The sequence below is a fragment of the Aulostomus chinensis genome, chromosome 14, assembly GCF_037954235.1.
Source record: "Aulostomus chinensis isolate RoL2024-O1b breed Wild chromosome 14, RoL_Achi_v1.0, whole genome shotgun sequence".
In the NCBI taxonomy this organism is placed as follows: Eukaryota; Metazoa; Chordata; class Actinopteri; order Syngnathiformes; family Aulostomidae; genus Aulostomus; species Aulostomus chinensis.
Window position 1 is genome coordinate 5,714,804 of NC_141333.1, and position 20,088 is coordinate 5,734,891.

General features: G+C 41.4%; 1 protein-coding gene across 3 annotated transcripts in view; it reads left to right on the forward strand.

Moving 5' to 3' along the window:
- Positions 1 to 20,088, forward strand: part of znhit6 (zinc finger HIT-type containing 6) — a 29,258-nt gene that overhangs the window by 6,085 nt on the left and 3,085 nt on the right. For 2 of the 3 annotated variants that reach the window (XM_086225038.1, XM_086225039.1), the window contains 5 exons: positions 2,221 to 2,324; positions 12,651 to 12,719; positions 13,199 to 13,279; positions 13,689 to 13,769; positions 17,740 to 17,864. In XM_086225038.1, coding sequence (XP_086081164.1) covers positions 2,221 to 2,324; positions 12,651 to 12,719; positions 13,199 to 13,279; positions 13,689 to 13,769; positions 17,740 to 17,864 — 460 coding nt within the window. Of the gene's footprint in view, positions 1 to 2,220; positions 2,325 to 12,650; positions 12,720 to 13,198; positions 13,280 to 13,688; positions 13,770 to 17,739; positions 17,865 to 19,968 lie in introns of all 3 variants that reach the window. The other variant, XM_086225040.1, reaches the window with a different exon arrangement.

A 20,088-nucleotide genomic window follows, 5' to 3' on the forward strand; every position in this document is an offset into this window, starting at 1 on the left:
ATTCCTGGTTTTAGTCTCTCTGCAACACAACTTTTTCTTCCAAACTGAACTGCAACTATTGGATGATTGCAGCTAAGAGCAAATGCAGATCTACGTTGTCCAGACTTGTTGAATGGAACTCTTTTCTTCCCAACGGTTGCATTTCGTTTAGCCTGGTGTGAACACAGCAATCACACTGATCTAGGTGTTCTTCCAAGGGTGAGTTGAGCCTGGCTAGACTCTTAATCTTGCTTTTATGTAGTCAGGAAACCTTACTCATGAATAAAAACCCCAAACCCATCCAGACATATTTAATATCTCTGATAGGATTGTTCAGTTTTACACTCGGCAAGGGCATCATGAAGTTATTGTTTCATTTTGTCTGATAATAAAGTTGACTGAATGGTTTTGGTATTAAACAACCACAACCAGATGCTTCCCTGGTGATTTGTGGCTGGAGTTATACAATACGCTATGCCTGCTGCAGTTGCTCCAAACCAGACAATAATTTATTTATGTAATAGCCAGACTCCTTGCCAGCTTTACCCTACAACACAACACAAGCGATACTTTATATCTTGGAGAAATACATATGTTTTTATTGGATTTTTTTATGCTTTGCCGGTCTCGTATCAATCATAGTAATGAAGCTTTTTCTCAGTAAGATAAAGACTTGGCACATAATGAGCTTTTGGATTTGGAGTTCTTCCAGAACATCGCAAGTGCAGTAATTTGTTATTACCCTCCTGTATCCCTACCTTTTTAATAAATCTCCTTATACCGTCTCAATGCAGAGCCATGAAAGACTTGATTAGAGCACTAAGGAGAATTTCAGGTCATCTTTGGTTTTTACAGTCAGATTTATTGATGCAGAACAGATGTTTGGTATTTAGACATATTTGTTCTTAGAGAACATGCCCCCCGCTGTCCTTTCCACTGAACTGAAATGTCAGGCAGCCTTTGGTTCCCAACGAATCTGTTCAAAGTCGAGATTAAAAGCGTTCTGTAGCATCCTGTTTCATCAAACACTTGTTTTGTCTGGAGTGGACTGCAGAGAAAACTTGATCTTTAACTGTTGCATTGTTCTGCTTGCTTGTGTGAATTAATGCTCATGTGGTTTTTGGCTTTGACACACAGAGGAAGCTATTGAGTCCCGGTACTGCATGCTGTCCATACCGCAAAATAATTTCATACAATATGTAATGTATACTGTTTTTACACTCAAGTGCTGTTGTTCGAAGTCCATGGTTGATTTGATTCTTTTTTGTAATGCTAACAGGAAACGTATAACACTTGCACTGTTGGACATCAGTCAGACTGTGACTTTGGAATGACTCAACTTAAACTCAACAAAGGAAAAATGTTTTTCCAATGATTTAGTATAGTTTTTTCCAAGCTTTTTCTTTATTTTCACAGCATCTGCAATTTATTAAAAATGTTGTTGCTGCGAAAGGTTTCTTTGTCTCTGTCAGTGTTGTCAGATACACAATAAGTAACTTGTTTGCAAGGTAATTTGCTCTCCTCACGATACACAATCGATAGTGCCAGAAAGTCGCCTAATGCACGATAAGTTGCAGTCACTAGTGGGTAGTGGTCTAATTATTTAAAACCTCAGTGGCCGGATACAACGAAGCAGGCTCTCATTCTTCTTTTCTATGTTTTTTTTTGTTTTGTTTGTTTAGTTTTGCAGCAGCTAGCATCCAGGTTATTGATGCATTACAGCCACTTTCTGCACCAGAGAGTGGCTCTGATGATCACAGACCCTTGCATTTCAATCCAATCATATGTTCTGTCTCCAGATACTGTCCCCAGTCCACCAATCACATTGTGTGTAGAGGCTGGCTGGCTTGTTTGACTGATTGACACACACACACACACACACACACACACACACACACACACACACACACACACACACACACAATCATCATCCAACCTTGGCTGAGTAGCGCCCACCACCACAGAGAAGATGACCACTTCTAGTGCTTGTTTTCTGAAATTACACATTGTGCCTTTTAAATTTTTTTTTTTTTTTTAATTACATGCCAGTGTCCTTCAAAATAAGAACTCTTAGCTTCTGGCGTGATTTCTTAACTCTCTCTACATAGCAACACTGGTCTTTGTGTCTCGCGTCTTGGGACAGCAGTGTAAAACCTACTTCTAAACAGCATATATGATGGAACGAGGACAAAAGCTTTTGGTTTGTGTGATCTCTCATATCTTTTTTTTTCTGTTGCTCAGTCAAAAAAGCTGCTGTCTTGTGCGAGGAAGATGAACATCACGTTGAAGCTCCTCCCCATCACCTTCTCAAAGAGCAAAGAGAACTCCACCATCTTCCTCTCAAAGTAAGAATTCAATCACTGACGGTTACTGACAGGCATTTTTACTGGACACAGAGGACAGTATTGGTGATAACCCCTCTTAGGTTTTATCAAAAAATATAAAAAAAAATATTGATCATAAATTTACTGCTACAGTATGATAGAAATGAGTGATCAACAAATACAGGCATTTCTTTAATGAGTCACAGTTGACGTGTCATGGTTGGTAGTAAAGTCCTACTTAGTCTGCAGCCAAATGAGCTTCTTATTAGTGATGTTTAACCTTGCCACAGGATGGCACTCTTGCTAAGCCTCAACAACAGTTGTGCCTTGTGTTGACTCCAGTCAGGTTTATTTCCTGGCTGTACATGATGATGAACCATGGGCATCTTCTTGTTGGTGACACTGGCACGTCACTCTCCTACAGATGAGATGAGATGAGGTTAGAATCCACAAAGGAGTTGGTTAGTCAGCATCCGTGACCACTCATACACTAAAGTACACACACGCTTCCTGTGAGGAGGCATACGTGTGAATAGATCACATTCATTAAGAATCATCCACACTCTGGACCATTATTGAGCAGTTAACAGCAAACTTGCTCATTTATGAGATGTTAGCCCACTACTGATATATTCATAAATCCCCAATTTAAAATTTGTTGCCTTCATTTTTTTCCCTGTAATTATAGAATGTATTTATGTTCTCTAATTGTCTATTGATTTATATTTTTAGGTATAGTCGTCCATCATTTCCATGCTGGATAGTTTTTTTAAAAAAATCCAAACTGGATAGTAAACTACTGCAGGATTAGGCTACTAAAAAACAATAAAAACAAAACATCACTGCAGTTGTATCAGTAATATGCTTCACAATTCATAAGTAACTTTGTGCGTATTAAACGTGTTGTGAACCTCGTCAGGTGAGACTACAGGTGAGTGGTTTACTCTCTGAACCAGGGCTGGTCTCGTCACCGCTCCAGGGTAATGCGCCATTTGGATGGTGACATTTTCCATTCAGTTCTCTCTCTCTGTCTCTCTCTCTCTGTCTCTCACTCACTCACTCACTCACTCACACACACACATATTGGCTCTCTCTGCTCCTTTCACACCAGAGGAGCTGAACTCAAGGAGCCTCTGACTCAGTCGGTGACATTCGGGTTACAGCTACAGGATCATTTGGCCGGATAATTGGTTTGAACCAGCCTAAAATTGGAGAGCCCCCGTCTGATTATCAGGCTGGGTGAATTGGACCCAGAGTTGTCCCAATTACTGTGTAGTGTGTGTGGGTGTGTGTGGGTGTGTGTGCACCACAGGCCAGTTGAACAGATTCAATGTACTTTGGCATACATTCAGTAAGCCTGTGGGACTCTGCAGGAGGGATCCTAAAAAACAAAGTCTTTTGGTGTTCTGATGGTGGTGGAGAGCTCCGTCTAAAACGCCAGCCCAACTCATAGGTGTTGTTTGGGCTGAGCGCAAGACTTGTTGTGGTTTAGAAGCTAAAGCTCATTACTTTGGACCCTGCAGTTGTGAGTAATTTTTTCGCATGAGCACTTTTCCAATTTGCCTGATTCTATTGGTGGTCTTGTCATGTCTGGCACCTCTCCTCCTCCTCCTTGGACAACCTTTTGCCACTCATTTTCTGATTTCATTGGAGGCTTAGCCCGGCCATTCTAATCCCTCAGTGGAAGAATAGAGGAGGAGAAGAGGGGAAAATGGTTATTGGACCGCGTATTTGAGTTTTACAAATGTGAAATGCCCAGGGATAACAGTCGGTGCCAATCAGGATTGCCACTCAAAGAATCATTTGTCAGTCTCTGCAGCTGGTTTTATTTTGTCATTTTTCCCCTCACCGACGTCTTTTCCATCCTTTAAGTCTCCCATGCTGTCATGTCTGTTTCAGATGTTTTGCTAGTAGTGGATTGAATATGCACATCACATCTCTACATTCTGTCTGGTAGTCAGACGCTGCTCTCAAATACATCTCAAACTTTCAACAAGACTTGTCAAATGGTTACCATTATAATATGTTTTGTACAATGAGACCAATATGCCGGTAAGGTGTTAGTTATTAAAGAGAGATTTGACACCTGGGAAATGTGTTTGATTCCCACCACTGCTGAAGTAGAGGACACACTGCTGCTACTGTCTCTGTGGAGAAATCGTGAGCCAGAAGCTTTGTTTAGTCTGGTTACTCTCAGGATGTCTCACTGTGAAGATTTTTCAACCAACCGCAACAGTGTCCCATTCACAGACCACCAAATGGACACAAGGGATGGGATGAAAGGTATACAGTAAATTGCTAAGGAGAGGGAGCGAGAATGTGCTGCAGAATGTACCAAGTACATTATATAAAAAGCAGATGTGTGAGCGGTGTGACTGCAGCTGGTTAGTGACATATTCATGCTACGCACTCGCTCTGCCAGAGAGGGATCATTACTGGCACACAGCTGACTAGAGGGCTTTCATGCCTGGCAATGGTGTGTGTGTGTGTGTGTGTGTGTGTGTGTGCGTGAGTGTGAGTTTGTGTGCATGTGTCTCTTTGACTAAATGTTTTGTACACAAGATAATGGCTTTGCAACTACTTTCAGTTCACCTCTTTGCCGGTGACTAATTTCAAAAACAAGACACGAACAGTAAAGAGATTGACGAAAAATTACAGGCTGCGTCTCAGTCCAGCCCTCGGAGGGTAAGTATATAATAGCTGGCATTTGGCAGAGCTTTGGGAGTAGTTGTGTTAGGGTGGAATTATGTTTTCCTCAGCCTGGCATTGCAGGGCATTTTCCTCATACTCAGTGGGCTGGAAAACACATTGCAGAGACAGTTACTGTGGATAATTACTGAAAATTCTGTAATAACTTGTAATAATTAGTAATCTAAGCTGGTTTGAATTTGTGTCATGTGTTAGTCTCTCATATTTTGTGATATACAGGATATGTATATTTCTCATACATATGTAAGCCTCAATTAACCCAACCTTCCAGGTCAGGAGCGGACTTGTCCTCTAGATATTCACATGTTAATATTGAAGACAACAGTCGCCTTTTTTTTTTTTTTCAACTGGAGGAAAATCATAATGACTCTGAAGTACATTCCTGGACCTCATGAACTCGTTAGATGGGACCATTGGTGTATTATCCACTTATATGCAGGGTTCCTTTTGCCATCTTAATTAGTCAGACCTCCCTACAGTCATCCTGAAATATCGAATCAATATGCATGGCATCATCCTTCAACCTGTCCATCTGTCCAGCTTCAGCTGCTCATCTGAAGGCAGGTTACAGAGGCAGCAGTTCCCTTCCCTGGCCACATTAGTCAGTTCTGACTCCGGGATCTGTGGCATTCCCAGCCCAGCATGAAATATAATCCCTCCACCTGGTCTTCGGTCTGCCCTGTGGCCTCCTCCCAGCTGTTGTGCCTGGAAAACCTCCCTAGGGAGGCCCAAACCACCTACTTCTTGTTGCACAAAGGAGGAGCAGCTCCGCTCCAAGTACTTCACGGATGACGGAACTCCTCACCTTATCCATGAGAGAGACGCCCACCACCCTTGGGAAGAAAATCATCTCAGCTGCTTGTATGCGCAGTTCTTTCGGTCATGACCCAAATTTCATGACCTTATTCTTCGGTTTCCTGTCTAGCTGCAGAAAAAAAGATAATCTTCTCCCTGATTGTCACCATCCGCTCCGTCTATCGGTAGTGGTTTAGTCAATAAAAACTTTGTTCTCTCACTGTCTTACCTGCCATACACGATGAGAATCCAAACATTGTCTGTAATTGTCAACCCTCACCAGCCACCTTAGCGCGACAGCGGCTTAGAAGTTGCAACTCTTAACATTTGCCAACTGTCAAAAGTCTACTTGTCTAAGAAAGCACACTGTTGATCGTCTTCTGTTCTCAACAACAAGAACAGACCTTTTTCCCAAGGAGGTTCTAAATGTCACAGAGTTGCAGATTAAGCTGGTACCATGAACGAGAGCTGTATCCATGGCATCTCATTTAAGTTTCTTAATTAACAGAGTTTTTAGAACGCTACAATGTAGACATTCCCATACATTTGGGGAAACCAGAGTGGTTGTATTGAGATAATGCATGTGGCGAATGAATTAAAACAATGCATGAAAGCAGACAGAACCATATTTCACCCCTGATTTCATGGCAGCGCATGACTGCACTGTGCACTATGACTCCTACTTTCCAAAAATTAAGTTTGAACGAAATAATCAACAGCAGCTTTAGTAAAATGTTTTTTTAACTGCAGCAGACAACCTTCTGGCTGTCTTTGGCTTGGTTAACCACTGGTGATGAGAACGGCAAGCACCACTTTTCTTCAGTGCTTCACTGTCATCACAAGTGGCCATATAACTTTGGGTTACATTCTCGTCTCTGGTTATGAGTAATACTCCAAACTGTAAATTAAGCAGAAGCGTGAGTCTGCCGCTGTACGAGCCTGTGAGGATATGAACGTGCCGTGCATCATGCTTGATTAACTGAACTTGCACAATCCAGTTTCCATGTGATGATGTTCACAATTAATTGCATAGCTTTGGGATAGTATCAGAGGAACCCAAGGTCATGACTTAGGCCATGAAACATTTTTATTTTTTTGAAAGCCACTCTAATTCCTTGGCTCCATTGGTTGCTCTACGCTTCAGCCGGGAGCAAGACACGGTATGTTGGCCACTATTTAATGGCCTGGAATAATTTCAGGTGTCAGTTCATGACAGGATACCTCAAGCAACAACAATCACCGTGTTGGATAAAATAGTATTTTTATAGTCCCCATTTCCTCCCCTTTCATCCATTTCTTTCACCCACAATATTGATCAACACAGTTTCGTAGAGCTTCTAACATGACTGTGGGCTAGTTCACATATTCCCATGCATACTTGGACCCTTGACTTGTTAGCATCTTTGTTTTCTGAGGGAAAGCAGACCCATGACTTAATGTTGCGGCATTTGTCCAGCATCTGATGCACAAGCCAGAACTTAAAGTAGGAGTCTTAAGATACAGCTGCCTGTAATCTTTGTCTCATCTTCCTTTCGTGCATCAGTGTCTCTGCCACCCCATCCGCTGAGGTTGTGGATCTATGGTTTTGGATATAGTTTTTTTTCTTCTCATGTGTCTGTAGAGGGGCCCCAAAGTCCTGTCATTTCATTCCACCAACTTGCCACCCAGATCTTGGCATCCGTTCCGATGGGCAGATACATGACACACTTGGTTTAAGTGCTCTGCCGTGTTTTTGCCTCCGTCCAATCCTTACTCCTGTCGGATGAATGTCTGTCAGACTACCAGTTACTTCCTGTTCTACTCTCTAGTGTTGATGACACAAGTAATTCAATTGCTTATTTGATCAACAGAGTGTGTGTCCTTGTTAACAAATTCATCCTCTTCTCAAAGAGCATCTGCTTTATTTCGTAGTCCCACAGATGCAGACAGCGGCTCATAATTCTGTCTGAAGCTGTAGTGCATTATGTGTTTGTACAAATGAACATTCTTACATTCGTGCCAAGGCTCAATGTGGCCAGGTAAGTCTCTGCATTTCACACGACTCGGCTTTCACATATGTGGCTGCCTTCCTGTGCACCAGAGAAAAAGTGTACTATGCAAGCTCAGAGTAGTACAACTGAGTAGCCGACAGCAGAGACTATGACATAATGTTCCATACTATAGCTTTTGGACATGAGTAAGCTAGTTCAAACTACCACACTTTCTCACACCGTTGCTAGGGCTTTGATTTACCTCAGCTGCAGAGAGAGCTATGCATTTGCTTACATTGGTGCATAACGATTTTTAATCATGACATTTTTCGAGTTAATATGCACTCATCACCTCAATTTTGACCCGTTGTCTTGAAGAAATAAAGTCCCCTCCTTGTTCCTCCTGTGGAATGATGAGTATGTGCAGATTTTGACACTACAAGGCTGTTTTCACAATCATTGATGAAAGCGCAAATTCTCTGTGCTCATTGAAGATCTGATTTTAACAGGCACGCCCATGAGAATAATTTGTGACTTGACAAATAGTTTGGATGCCATTGGCTGTCCAACATCTGCACACACAAGTATGATGTGGGAACTTGAAGCCTTCAGTATAAGCCCAAGTGTCTGTCTAAAAAACATGGTGGATAAGTATTTTTGTATGCCCTGATACATGTGTGCATGGCATCTTTAACTATATTTTCATAGTCATAGGTGCTCCTGCAGGGACAGTCTCAAATACTTGCTTCCCTTGTTGTTAAATCGGATGTTGTTTCCACATCACAACACCCAGGTACGCGTCAAATAATGGACATAGTTTTGTAAAGAAACCCAGGAAGAAGGCTTGAAAGAGAAGTGTTTGCGCTGCCTTTCACACTTTTCCCACACCTGGCTGATCATTGTCAGGTTGTCTAAAAGTGAGTTTGAGAAGTTTTCAGGTGACTCTGCGTAAACGAGAGACAACTCCTTCTGAAAATATGGACCCTCCAAATAACCCCCAGCTGTTGTAGTTGCAAATAAAATTGGACGTCTGCTAGTTTTAAGGTTCTGTTCACCAAACGGCTTGTTGGGCCACAATTACACAAACTGACTATTTGATATAAGATTGGCATACGGCCAGTAGACTGAAAAAATAGTAAATGTAAGTTTTAATAAGGCAAGTATGCTCATTAGTCGTCGTTCACAGCTGACAAGTTAAATGGGAAAGGACTTAGCATTGAGCATACTTTGATACCAAAAGAAGAATTTTGATGTGCCAATTATATTGTTTTTTTTTCAAAGAAAACCATCTCAAATATAATAATATATAATAATAAATAATCTTTTTATAGTATTTTTGGATACCTTAATGCATGTGTACAGAGGAGCTTTGATTATATATATAAAAAATAGATAGCAACTCCCATGAAAGGGATATTGCCAGTGGACATGTTAAGATTTTGATAATATTTCCATTATGGTGCTGGTCTACTAGAGAAGAACAAAGATGACGTTCATCAAAGTCTGGACAGACACCAGGCCTTGAACTCATGATGTCCCTCAGTGCAAAGATGTCTGATTGGTGAGTTGTAAATATCTCTCCTAAAAACAGTTTATCCTGAATCATCTCTCTCTTTTTTTGCCGACTTCCAGCTCTTCTTTTTTTCATGATGGGAATCACTTAAACACAACATATAAGAAACTGTTTGGATATAAAAACCAGCCTTAGAATGACTTGACCTAAATATCGCAACATTCCTTTTTACAAATTAAGCAACAGGCTTTGGTTTCTTTGTTTAGACCATGATATTGAATTCCTGTCTGTTGGGTTGTACGCCTACCTTAAGGGTTTTAGTATTTCATATGATATTCAGACAGCTGACTCTATTTTTGTTTTGTAAACATAGAATGTAGCCTAGTGAGGGAAACGAAGCACTATTCTGCCAATTAAAAGGAGGAAATACCAGCCTCTTGAGAAGTAATGGGACATGACAGCCTCCATCCTCTCTGCTCAACTTGGGCGGCCGAGAATTATTTGCAATCTCCTTTTTTTTTTTTCCCCTTCCAGAACGCTGAGGTCTCAGGCTCTTGTACTATAGTTACCCCCCTTGCAATGGGACAAAATAAACTGAATCTCAATCTAGAGCTTACAGGAAAGTACTTCCTCGGCTTAAAACCCTGATTATGCCTTAGAAAATCAGCTAAAGTTATGTTCCTCACATTTCTTCAGTGGTTCAGTCATGAATTTTGTGATGAAGGAATCAAATTTTATAACTGGGAACAAGTAATTTACCAGTGGTAGAGTATGAATAATGAACTTTTTTTCCCTCTCTATTCTGGCCATTTGCCCATCCGATTTTATATTGTCAGTGTTAGTTCTTGTGGCCCAACAAGCTCTTTGATGCATAATCCCACTTGCCTCTTGCAGGCCATGTGAGGAAGCAGATTGCATATAACCTTTCAACATAATCTTTGTATGGTTTGAGCACTTAATCGCCTTTTGAGCTGGAGGAAACATATTTCTCATATACACAATTAAACATGAGAGCCACATGCTTAACCAGCTTTTTTGCTGTTTACTTAAATCCATTCAGCAAATGCTGTTAAAGGACAAGGCAGTGCATCTTTTCCAGCAGGTCCTGCTAGTCAAAGCACTTGTACTCTACTGTGGGCGCTTCTCATTGGATTTTTTTTTTTTTTCTGCTGCTTTCTCTCTTTTTTTTTTTTTTTTTTCCCGGGAATGAATGATGGCACTTATCCCAGGTATGCACTGTGGCGGTGCCTGAAATGATTGCACGCATCTTTAGGCAAGCCCCTTTTTCCATTGAAAGACATAGTTTCCATTTGCTGTAATGACAGAATAATGGCATCACACCTGGTGCTCCACCTTCATTTTCTTGCACGTACAAACACATACACACCTGCGCATGTGTCCATGTGGACACACACTGACGCATTAAAGAAACTCAGCCAAAACTAAGCAAACAGCTACATTCCTCTGACTAAGGAGTTAGAGGTGTTAGGTTCCTCCTGCAGTTGTGTAGGGAATCCCCCACCAGCACCAAGTCTACAACACGCCCCGAACTACCTTCTACCTTCACCACCTGCAGCTCTACCCTGTCTTCTTCCTTTTACAACCAAGTTGACATTTGTTACTTCATTTCAGGAGTGACTGATGCCATGGATCCGTCTACATACACCTGCAGCATTGCTGTGAGTGGAGTAATGATAAATACCGAATGGGCCATGTAACTGGCATAATAGTTTAGTTTTTTGTGTAGGAAAATACTAAGCTGCATCTCATCCAAATAAGTAGTTAATTGCCTTCCCAGTCTTTCTAATATAGGCTGTAAAGGAATGAGCAAAAAATGGAAAGCGCTGAGAGTGCTTTAAGGAAAACCTCCTGTGCTCTCAAAAACAGCAACAGGTTGCCGTTTTTTTTTTTCCACCCAGTCACACCTTAGTCTCAGCGTAGCACACAGCTTGCCCACTTGTTCTCATTCAGAATTTGCAACAGGTTGACATTTGGTCTGTTTAGTCAGGTGACCGCTCTGATAGTACCGACATCCCAGAAATGCTGAGGTAAAACCTTGCTGGCATCTGAATGGCTTTCCACCCTTCTGCCACATCGATACAAGGAGATTTTTGTCTCGCGTCAGTGCATTGAATGAAATGTGCTGTTTTGGTTAACCAGAAGTCGAAAAGCCAAATCTATCATCATATTTTTGATTTCAAATTGAACAGCAGCAAATTCTCATCGTGGAGAGGCTAGAACAAAGACCAGAACAAATTTTTGGTTGAAAATAGTTATTAAACTGTCCATCTAATTCATTAAATAACTAATAGTTTGAGCTTAAGTCTTAGGCTCAGTCTTCTTAAACTGTATTCACAGATGCAAAAACACTTCAGCATGTCAACACGCCAAATCTAAGCACAAGGTTAAGAAAGATTATATTACAGTTATCAAAAGAACCATTGGAGTTCTGCTATAAATCTCTTTTGGTGAGCACTAAACCATAATAACAAGGTCCTGTATGTGCCTTACAATTATGCTTTCTGAGGGTATGTTTCAGCGTCATGCTCTGGTCCAACGAGGCCTCAGTCCTTCTTTTCTCCTGGAGAGGGGCTGATGAATCAGCTCTGCCCTATATATGGCAAATTCTGTGGTTTTGGTCATCAAGTTCTCGTAGTCAGGTTCAGCTCAGCATGTAGAGTAAATGAATCGGGAGGCGCAAGAGATATAGACGCCTGAGAAAATTGACTGTGGTACATGTCTTTGCTTCAATTTCCTTTGGGATCACCATTTTATTTCAATGTGTGAAAAAAAATGTCAAAAGCTGGCAATATTCAGATACAACAATGAAGTCCATTATTGTAGAAAAAAACTAGAACTGCAGCCTTTTAGTCAATCCCCAGACTGTGTGATTTATTACATGTCCCTGCATCATATTGACATTAGTATGTATGAACACAGCAGCTGTTTTGGGGGATAAGTGTTTGGTTGTAGTGTACGCCCAGCAACCCCTGAACGCCCAACCACATGTAATAAGTTACTGCCCAAAGCATTACCCCAGAATAAGTGATCATTATGTGATATCCGCCAGCTGTTGTCCTAGTATTGAGTGTATATATCATGGTCTCCATGGTGACTCTGGCTTTTTCACAGTCACACAGATGGACAGGGTCTGGGAAGAAGACGGATGTATTGTCCTGAACAGATCATCCATTTCATGCTCTGAATTTAAACAAGAGCATTTGTGTTTGTCTGTTTAGGGAATTCTGTTGTGGTGACCTCATCTGACTGTTTTGAAAAGCAGGCATCAAACACTACTGTTTTTGAACTGCTCAAACAAAACCAAAAAAATAGCCTTTTTTTTTTCTGTGTCTCATTTAGAGAAAAACAGTTCCTGTGGCACCTGAAGCTCATCTTTCCCCAGAGCTGCACAGAATTCAGTCAGAGGAGGTAAGTTAAACAAGACTACAACTGTTGCAGTTCAAGAGCTTTGTTGCCATATGTAGAAATAAACAAGTTCTTATTCTTATTGTATTCCGTGTGCTGTCTATTCTCATGCCATCAGCTGCTGTTTCCAACTAAATCAAACCTTAAACAAAGAGGTTAAAAGATTGTAGATAGTTGATACCACAGGCAAATACTTTATGTACAAACTGAGCAAATACACTCCTCTTCATACCCACTCGCATGCATACGCTTCTAGTCACTTACAGCTAGACTATTAACCTCATTCTCACATTAAGTAGAGCTGCAACACGTCATTGATTAGTTGGCTGAAAGAAAGTCAATCATAAGCTGTTCTGATAGATTAATTACCTTTTTTTTCTGAGCAAAATTACCAGTTCCACGTTTGCTGTGATTTTTGATCTTATATTCATGTGTTTTCCCGAACGGTGTCCTCTTCCCTCACAATCTCTGTCTCGTTTTAGGGTGTCTGACCTGCTAACACTGGATCAGATCTTGACCCCTTACATTCACCCCACCGAGTCGGATCCTGTGACACGCCAAAAGTGAGCTTTGACCGAACTGATGAAACCCATCTACAGTAAAGCCCACAGTGAGAGCATGCTGCCGGAGACTCTCGGAACGCCTGACATAGACACCAGACTTGGCCCAGTACCAACCATTTAGACATCGTCTCTGCTTGGACTAGATTGAAGGGAGCGGGGTTTTCCGTGCCTCGTTGACTTGCTGTTTACTGCTGGCTCACATACCAGGGCAATCTATTGCATGGAGGATTGTCCGCTCCTCAAAAAAGTCAGAGCCTATACATTTACTAGTCAGCGTACCAGACAAGTGACTTTTCATTCTCTGCTGTGCTACATTCAGTTGTCTGTTTTGGCCTTTTAGAAACCACCTTCAAATATTGCGACCGTGTGGACTCATACCGTTTCTTTTTGTTGGTTATTTTTGTGTTAGGTTGAAGATGTATGTGCGTTCCCCATTTGACCACATTAAAGTCTTCATGAAGGCGGAGGGGAGAAAGGCCAACTCTGTCAGGTGAGCCTTGCCCTTCGCCACACGTTTTTCCCATTTCCCACTAAAGCGTCATGAGGCAACAGCAACGATGCAGATTATTTGATAATGTTAATAAATTTGGGTCATTTGCATTTGACTGGGTGGCTAAAACGAGATTCCAACTGAAGGCAACACAATCACATTCCTTTATGATGACATCACAGGGCTGTCAAGACTGGAGTGGCTTGATGGTAACTGAAAGAGCAATCATTATCACAGTCATTATCCCTCTGGCAAGCTTGAAACGTCATGAAACCTCCCACCCGTCCTTCATCCATGCAACACATGCTCCTTTTGTTTTGCCCCGTGGGCTGACAGCCAACTCTTTGTAAGCGGATAAATTGAATTGTATGGAAGCATATAGAGAACAATTACTGAAGGAAGAGTGGAGAGATGTGGCAGAATAATGGAAGCCAACCCTCTTGTGGATGTGAAGCATGCTTTAAAATCTGTCATATTACACACCACAATCCTTTACAATGTCATCTTCATAATCAAAGTCCTAATAAGGTAGCGTACAACACTGCAAGACAACGGACAGTCTGTAGGTTTCGTTTGATTTAATGTTAGTTTCTCTGCGCTGAGGTCCATTTTAAGTACATTTGAACATTCTTTTTTGACTGCATTTCATCATTTACAAACCAGAGGTGCAAGTTTCATCGTGGTATTATATTTGCTCGATTTGAACAATATTTGCCAATGTCACAGTCTGCCACGATATAATTTGGATTTGATCCCATTCAGGGGCCTATGATGAATACTAGATGGTGACACAATCAATTACATGTATGTGACAAGTAGACACAGTGTTGTAAAATAAAGATGCTGCTAAGAGAGTGGATCAATGTTGGGATTTAGCATTGGGTGACTCAAGTCAGGTAGAGGCACGAGCCTCATGTCAGGTAGAGGTCCAGAACTGAGGAGACTGAGGGTCAAATCAAAACACATTTTAGGCTCCCAAATAAAGTCAAACACAAAGGGGGGAATAACACAGTCTCAGAGGTAAGCCTTTAATTTTAAACTGCTGGTGGTTGCTATGGCTCTTTTACCAAGCCTAACACAAAGGCTGTGTGTTTTTGTTGTTGGATGTCCATTCGAACATCACCCTGATCCAATAAAGGAGCCTTTCTGCTAAACTAAATATAGTTGTGTAACCGTCAACATCCTCTTACTGGAAAGGAGACCAACTGTGCATCAAGAGAACCATTCACACCCCCGGTGATGTTTGTTTGTGTTACTTCTCTAAAGTTTATTTTTTATTCATTCCATCCCAGCGATCCAGAGGATGCGTTCCGCTCCTTCCTCTCACCTCCTCTGTCCCTCGAACTCCAATCCCACAGAACAACTTTGCCTGTTGACAGATCAGATGTAGAGATGCTGTTTATATATTTGGAGCCAAAAAAAGGAAATCAGTTTGGGGTTTTTTCACAGTAAAACACGGATGTGTGTGTCTTTTCAAGCACGATGTTCTCTCACTTATTTGTGGAAAAGCCTCTCCTTCGCCATCCTGAGCCTGTCGACCTGCTCTCCCTCAGCTCCCCCTGAAGCCTTGTCAAAATTTGTTCCTGTGGAGCAGATGCTTCCACACAGGTCTCCTGCATTGCTGGATTAGTTTTTGGTATTGTTTCGAAAATAGTGAGACAGTAATGGCAGCAGATAATATTGCGCAATTTACCTCCACGAAGGAGGTCATGCTAGCTGGATTACACAAAAGTATCAGGCCCATTTTCATTAAGTTTGAAGTTTACATTTAATGGACCGGAGACAGTCTGATTTATGCATTCTCAGCATTTATAAATGACGCCCTGGTCTTTTATTACATAAGAACATTGAGTACTTAGAATTGGTATCAAGAAAGCTGTCATATATTGTTGAGCAACCCCAGAAGCCTTATGCAGTCAGAAAAATGCAAAGCGAGGCCAAGCTCAACATGAACCCAATCAAGAACATTTTCTCGCAATATGCTGCTGGAAGCCAGTTTGACGAAACAATACAGGTACATAAACTTATACGATCGTCTCCACTTTATTTAACCCCCCCCCCCATCGATGGAAGTTGTGAAGAATTACTATGTTTTTCTGAAAATAACTTAACTTTAATGTTGCCCTTCCACCTGAGCAATCAGCAGTGGAGGAGAAAACAATACGAGTGTCCCTAGAGAGAACATCGGTCTCCCTCTCATCCACGAGAACATTATATAGAGACCAGATGTGTGTGTGTGTTTTTGTGTTCTTAGTCCAGCTTTCAGCCATGTTTGTTGAAATGTCCAAAGCTTTAAGAATCCCACTGAGGTGCAGCTTGCTTTGTCATCTAAACAGTTAGGGTTGAGTTTACCTTGTATTTTCTCAGAAAACCCCAATGAGCAGCAAGACATGAAAAGCCAGACATGGAAACGGTTGTGGTTGTGGTCATGCCAGTTAATGCAGGTCTGGTCAAAATCCTGCTTTTGTTTAATGCAGTATTTTCAATAGATTTTACATATCAGATTCAAGAATTTGATCTTGGATTGACCCACACTTGAACACCAGTTTTGTTTTTTTGTTTTTTGTTTTTAGTCCTGAAACTCGTAGTAATATTGTGTTAACCTTCATGTTCATCATATGTGTCGATCCTTCTGATGTAAAGATTGGTCAGAAATACAGTACATTCAAAATGGTATAATAGCTATAAATGGCTTGTGTTTTGAGACCCACAATCTAGTACTTCTTGCAGTTATCCTGTCCAGCAGGAACTGCACACATATGGTAACTTGATCGTGGGATCTTGTCAAATGATGTTCAGCCCACCTAAGACAAATTCTTCCAGGAGGGAGGGCCTCTTGAAAGTTAGCTCACCCATAAAGACCTGTAAATGTCACATTATAGAAGAGTGCATTGATTGGTTTGGGGAGTGGGCGTCTACTCGGGTGGTTCAGTCTCCTTGTGCTTTTAGCAAAACAAACAATGGCTCATTCCGTCACAGGTTTGACAGTTGGAGGAGATGGTGCCAGTTACTGTGTTTATCCCGTTTATAAACTGTATCGCTTGGTATTTTGGTGTTGACAGCCTCAGTTGGGTGTTTTTGACTCATTTGAGTATAAAGGCCAGCAAAGTGTCTCAAAAATCCAGAGAACTATTTAGTCTGGTGATTTACGACCATCCTTAATGCATGACAGGACTACTTAGAGACAAGATGAGACTCATGTCATCTCATGCAGGGAGCATGTTGGGGGGGGGGGGGATGACGACAGCTCCTTCATGTGAAGAGAGAGAGAGCTGATGTTCAGTCAGATGCCTTCTCTGGAGGGGAAGTGAGCTGTATCTTCCCAATTCTAAGCCATGCCTAAAATTTCTATCAATTCTTATGAGAAAAACACTTATTTGCTATCCTCCCCAGAGCCAGACATAAAGATAGGTACCCCCCCCCCGGCGGGGGGAGGTTGTTAAGTTAGCCTAATGCAGTGAATGCTTGTGCATTCACTGTGTGCCTCCATCAAATGTAATCAAATACACATTTCTCTTCAACACTCTTTGCCTGTATTAATAGAAGTAGGTTTGTGTATAGCAGAATCCAGTCCATAGCCAGAACTACTTTCCTGACTATGCACAGTGATTTTTGGCCAACAAAACATTTATTAATGACGAGAAGAACGACTGCCACCTCTGAGCATGGCCAGCAGTGAACGAGAGGATGATGATGATTACTTCTGGACCTTATCTATTTGAATCAGGTCGGTGGAGGACAGTACTTGAGCATAGTTCCCAAAAAATTGGCCGGTTCCTTTATAAGAATCTTATTAATACAGACAGGTTCATTTAAAGTGTTTGTTTTTTTTGCATCCTAGAACCGAACAACATGAAATTTGGAAATTCAACATTAATTCAACATAATATCTATCACCGCATGCTGTAATTGAGTAGACTTGGAACCACCTTTCTCCTTTTGTTGCCTGATTTGATCTAAAATACTCCAGGTACCATAAGATGGACATCAGGATGAGCCTCAGAGACAACCTGCGCTTCAAAGCCTTGATTGAGTTTCCTGTACTGCATGTAGTGCTGGGGGAAAATTGGAAGGACTATCCACTGAAAGGACCAGGTAAAGAAACATATATATTTAGATTATGTGCTCTTAAGTTGTTCGCTGTAAGCCTATCCTCACTCAAACTAATTACCACTTTATAGCAAATGCACTATTCATCCCTACGTACATCAGCTTGATGCTTTACTTCGCTTTCCTTCTGTTGGTTGAACTAACATTTTCTGCAAGCATACATAGGGTGGATGTAGGACATGAGTCAAAACCCTGTGTAGCCCCAAAATTACAACCCCACTGCAGTCCCCTCAATTCCAGTGGGATTGTATCATGTACTGCTTTCTCCAGCTAAGACCTTTTAACTCCCTGCCCCGTTATTTTTCACTATGGCAACATGCTAGCCCAACGGAAATGAGTGTGTTCTGCTCAGCATCACAGACACCAAGGTAACCTCAACACCAACTGTGGCCAAAAAGAGGATCAAACATGGCTTACTTTTGAGCAGTGACTTCATTACTTGTGAACAGACAGAAAATGAGAGAACGGGATCAGTTTTGCTTCTCTCTGCTTGTTTTTCGGTCTCTTCAAGTGTTGGCTGTGAAGGTTCCAGAGGTGTCACTCTTAACAAAATAGAACTGTGTATCAAGAAGAAGCGTGTAATGTTATTTTTTTCTTGTGTTTTCACAATGTGGTCAAGCTCAGACTGCTGAATATATCGCAGTAGGGTTGGAATGGTCATAAAAGACCACACTAACCCAATATCATTATACTGTCAGAACCAGGCGGTTGAATGACGCATGAGGTCATTTTGGTCTTTGTATGCATGTGTGTTTTCCGTGATAAGGCCTTGGTGTCACACTGTTTTGCTGTGATGTTAGTCATAGAAACATCCTGATTAGTGCACATACCATGGCCTGGGAAGCTGAACAGGAAGTGATAAGAAGCAATCGGACACAGTGGCAGCGGCATGTACAGTGAGGATAAAGAGTTTAGGGGCTCGCATGCTCAATATAGTCAGTCAGTATCCTGTTTAATCTGCATTCAGCCAACCCAGGTTGGCTGTTTATTTATGGTCTCACTGACTCCGAGCCGTCATCGCTGTGATAACATACTCAGCCTGCTCTTATCTGGTTCATTTTGTGCAATTGCTTTTTGCTGTCACTCTTGAAAGAAAATGGCTCTTGCACTACAAAGGAGAACACGTAATCAGGCGACAGGTCGTGCAGAAAAATTCTACAGAAAATTAGACCCTTTAACCAAAAGCTCTCTCAAAATAACAAACCAAACACGTTAATTGATTTAAAATCAAAATATTTTTTTGTACGCTGAATCAGTCAGTCCTTCAGGCTGTCCACCACTCCGCTGAAGCATCATCAGCTGGGGTTCAGGTAATGATAGCTTGCCTTCTGAATGGGGAGGACATGATTGATTGATAAGTGACGGTGTGTTTGCCATATATAAATGCAGAGAGTGATGCTGCTGGTGTTGTGACTGACAGAGGCTTGTCTGAGTGAATTAAGTATTTCAGCTCAGATGAGAATACAAGACTGACATATTTCCATGGAACCGAAGAACTTGCCTGACAAAGCTTGTAAAGTTTCCTCAGGTTTACATTTGTTTTCACGCCCAGTTCAGAATGCTCATGCTCCATCTAGAAACCAAACCACAATCCAAAACCATCTTAAAGACACATGTGGCCAATTGTCCTGTCACACAAAAATGGTTTACTCTGAGGCAAGTGAAACTCAGCAAATTTCATATTATGTCACAGCACAATGAAGAAATATGCAATTAAATTCATGTTTCATATAATAGGCTCAGCTGGATAACACATCATGATACAAGTTACAATGCAATGGCCAAGTGTGTGAGGTTTGAAGTTAATTTTAAACTCATGCCGAACAATAAATGCATTTTCTAATTCACCAGCCTATGGGGAAATCATGTTGGGAGTATACAATTCACAGCTATAGTTTTACAGTGGTTCCTCCCCAGCTTTTCTTTTACACATGTCCACCCTGCTTTATTGCATAACTAATAGCCTGGCATGTTGCCTCATCCTAAAAACCAGCGAGGGGCCAAACCATAGCGTCATCATTCCCAAAACTGTCACTCTTTCTCATCGTTCTTTTTTTTTTCTTTTTTCTTTTTTCTCGCATGACCCCAGCTGTGCTCCTTCTGCATGTACAGAATGCTCATTGTGGACAATGTTGTCCCAATTTGGACGTGTAAGAAACCTGCTATGTTTAATTTAACTTTTTATACACAAATGGGGTCATATTGTTTC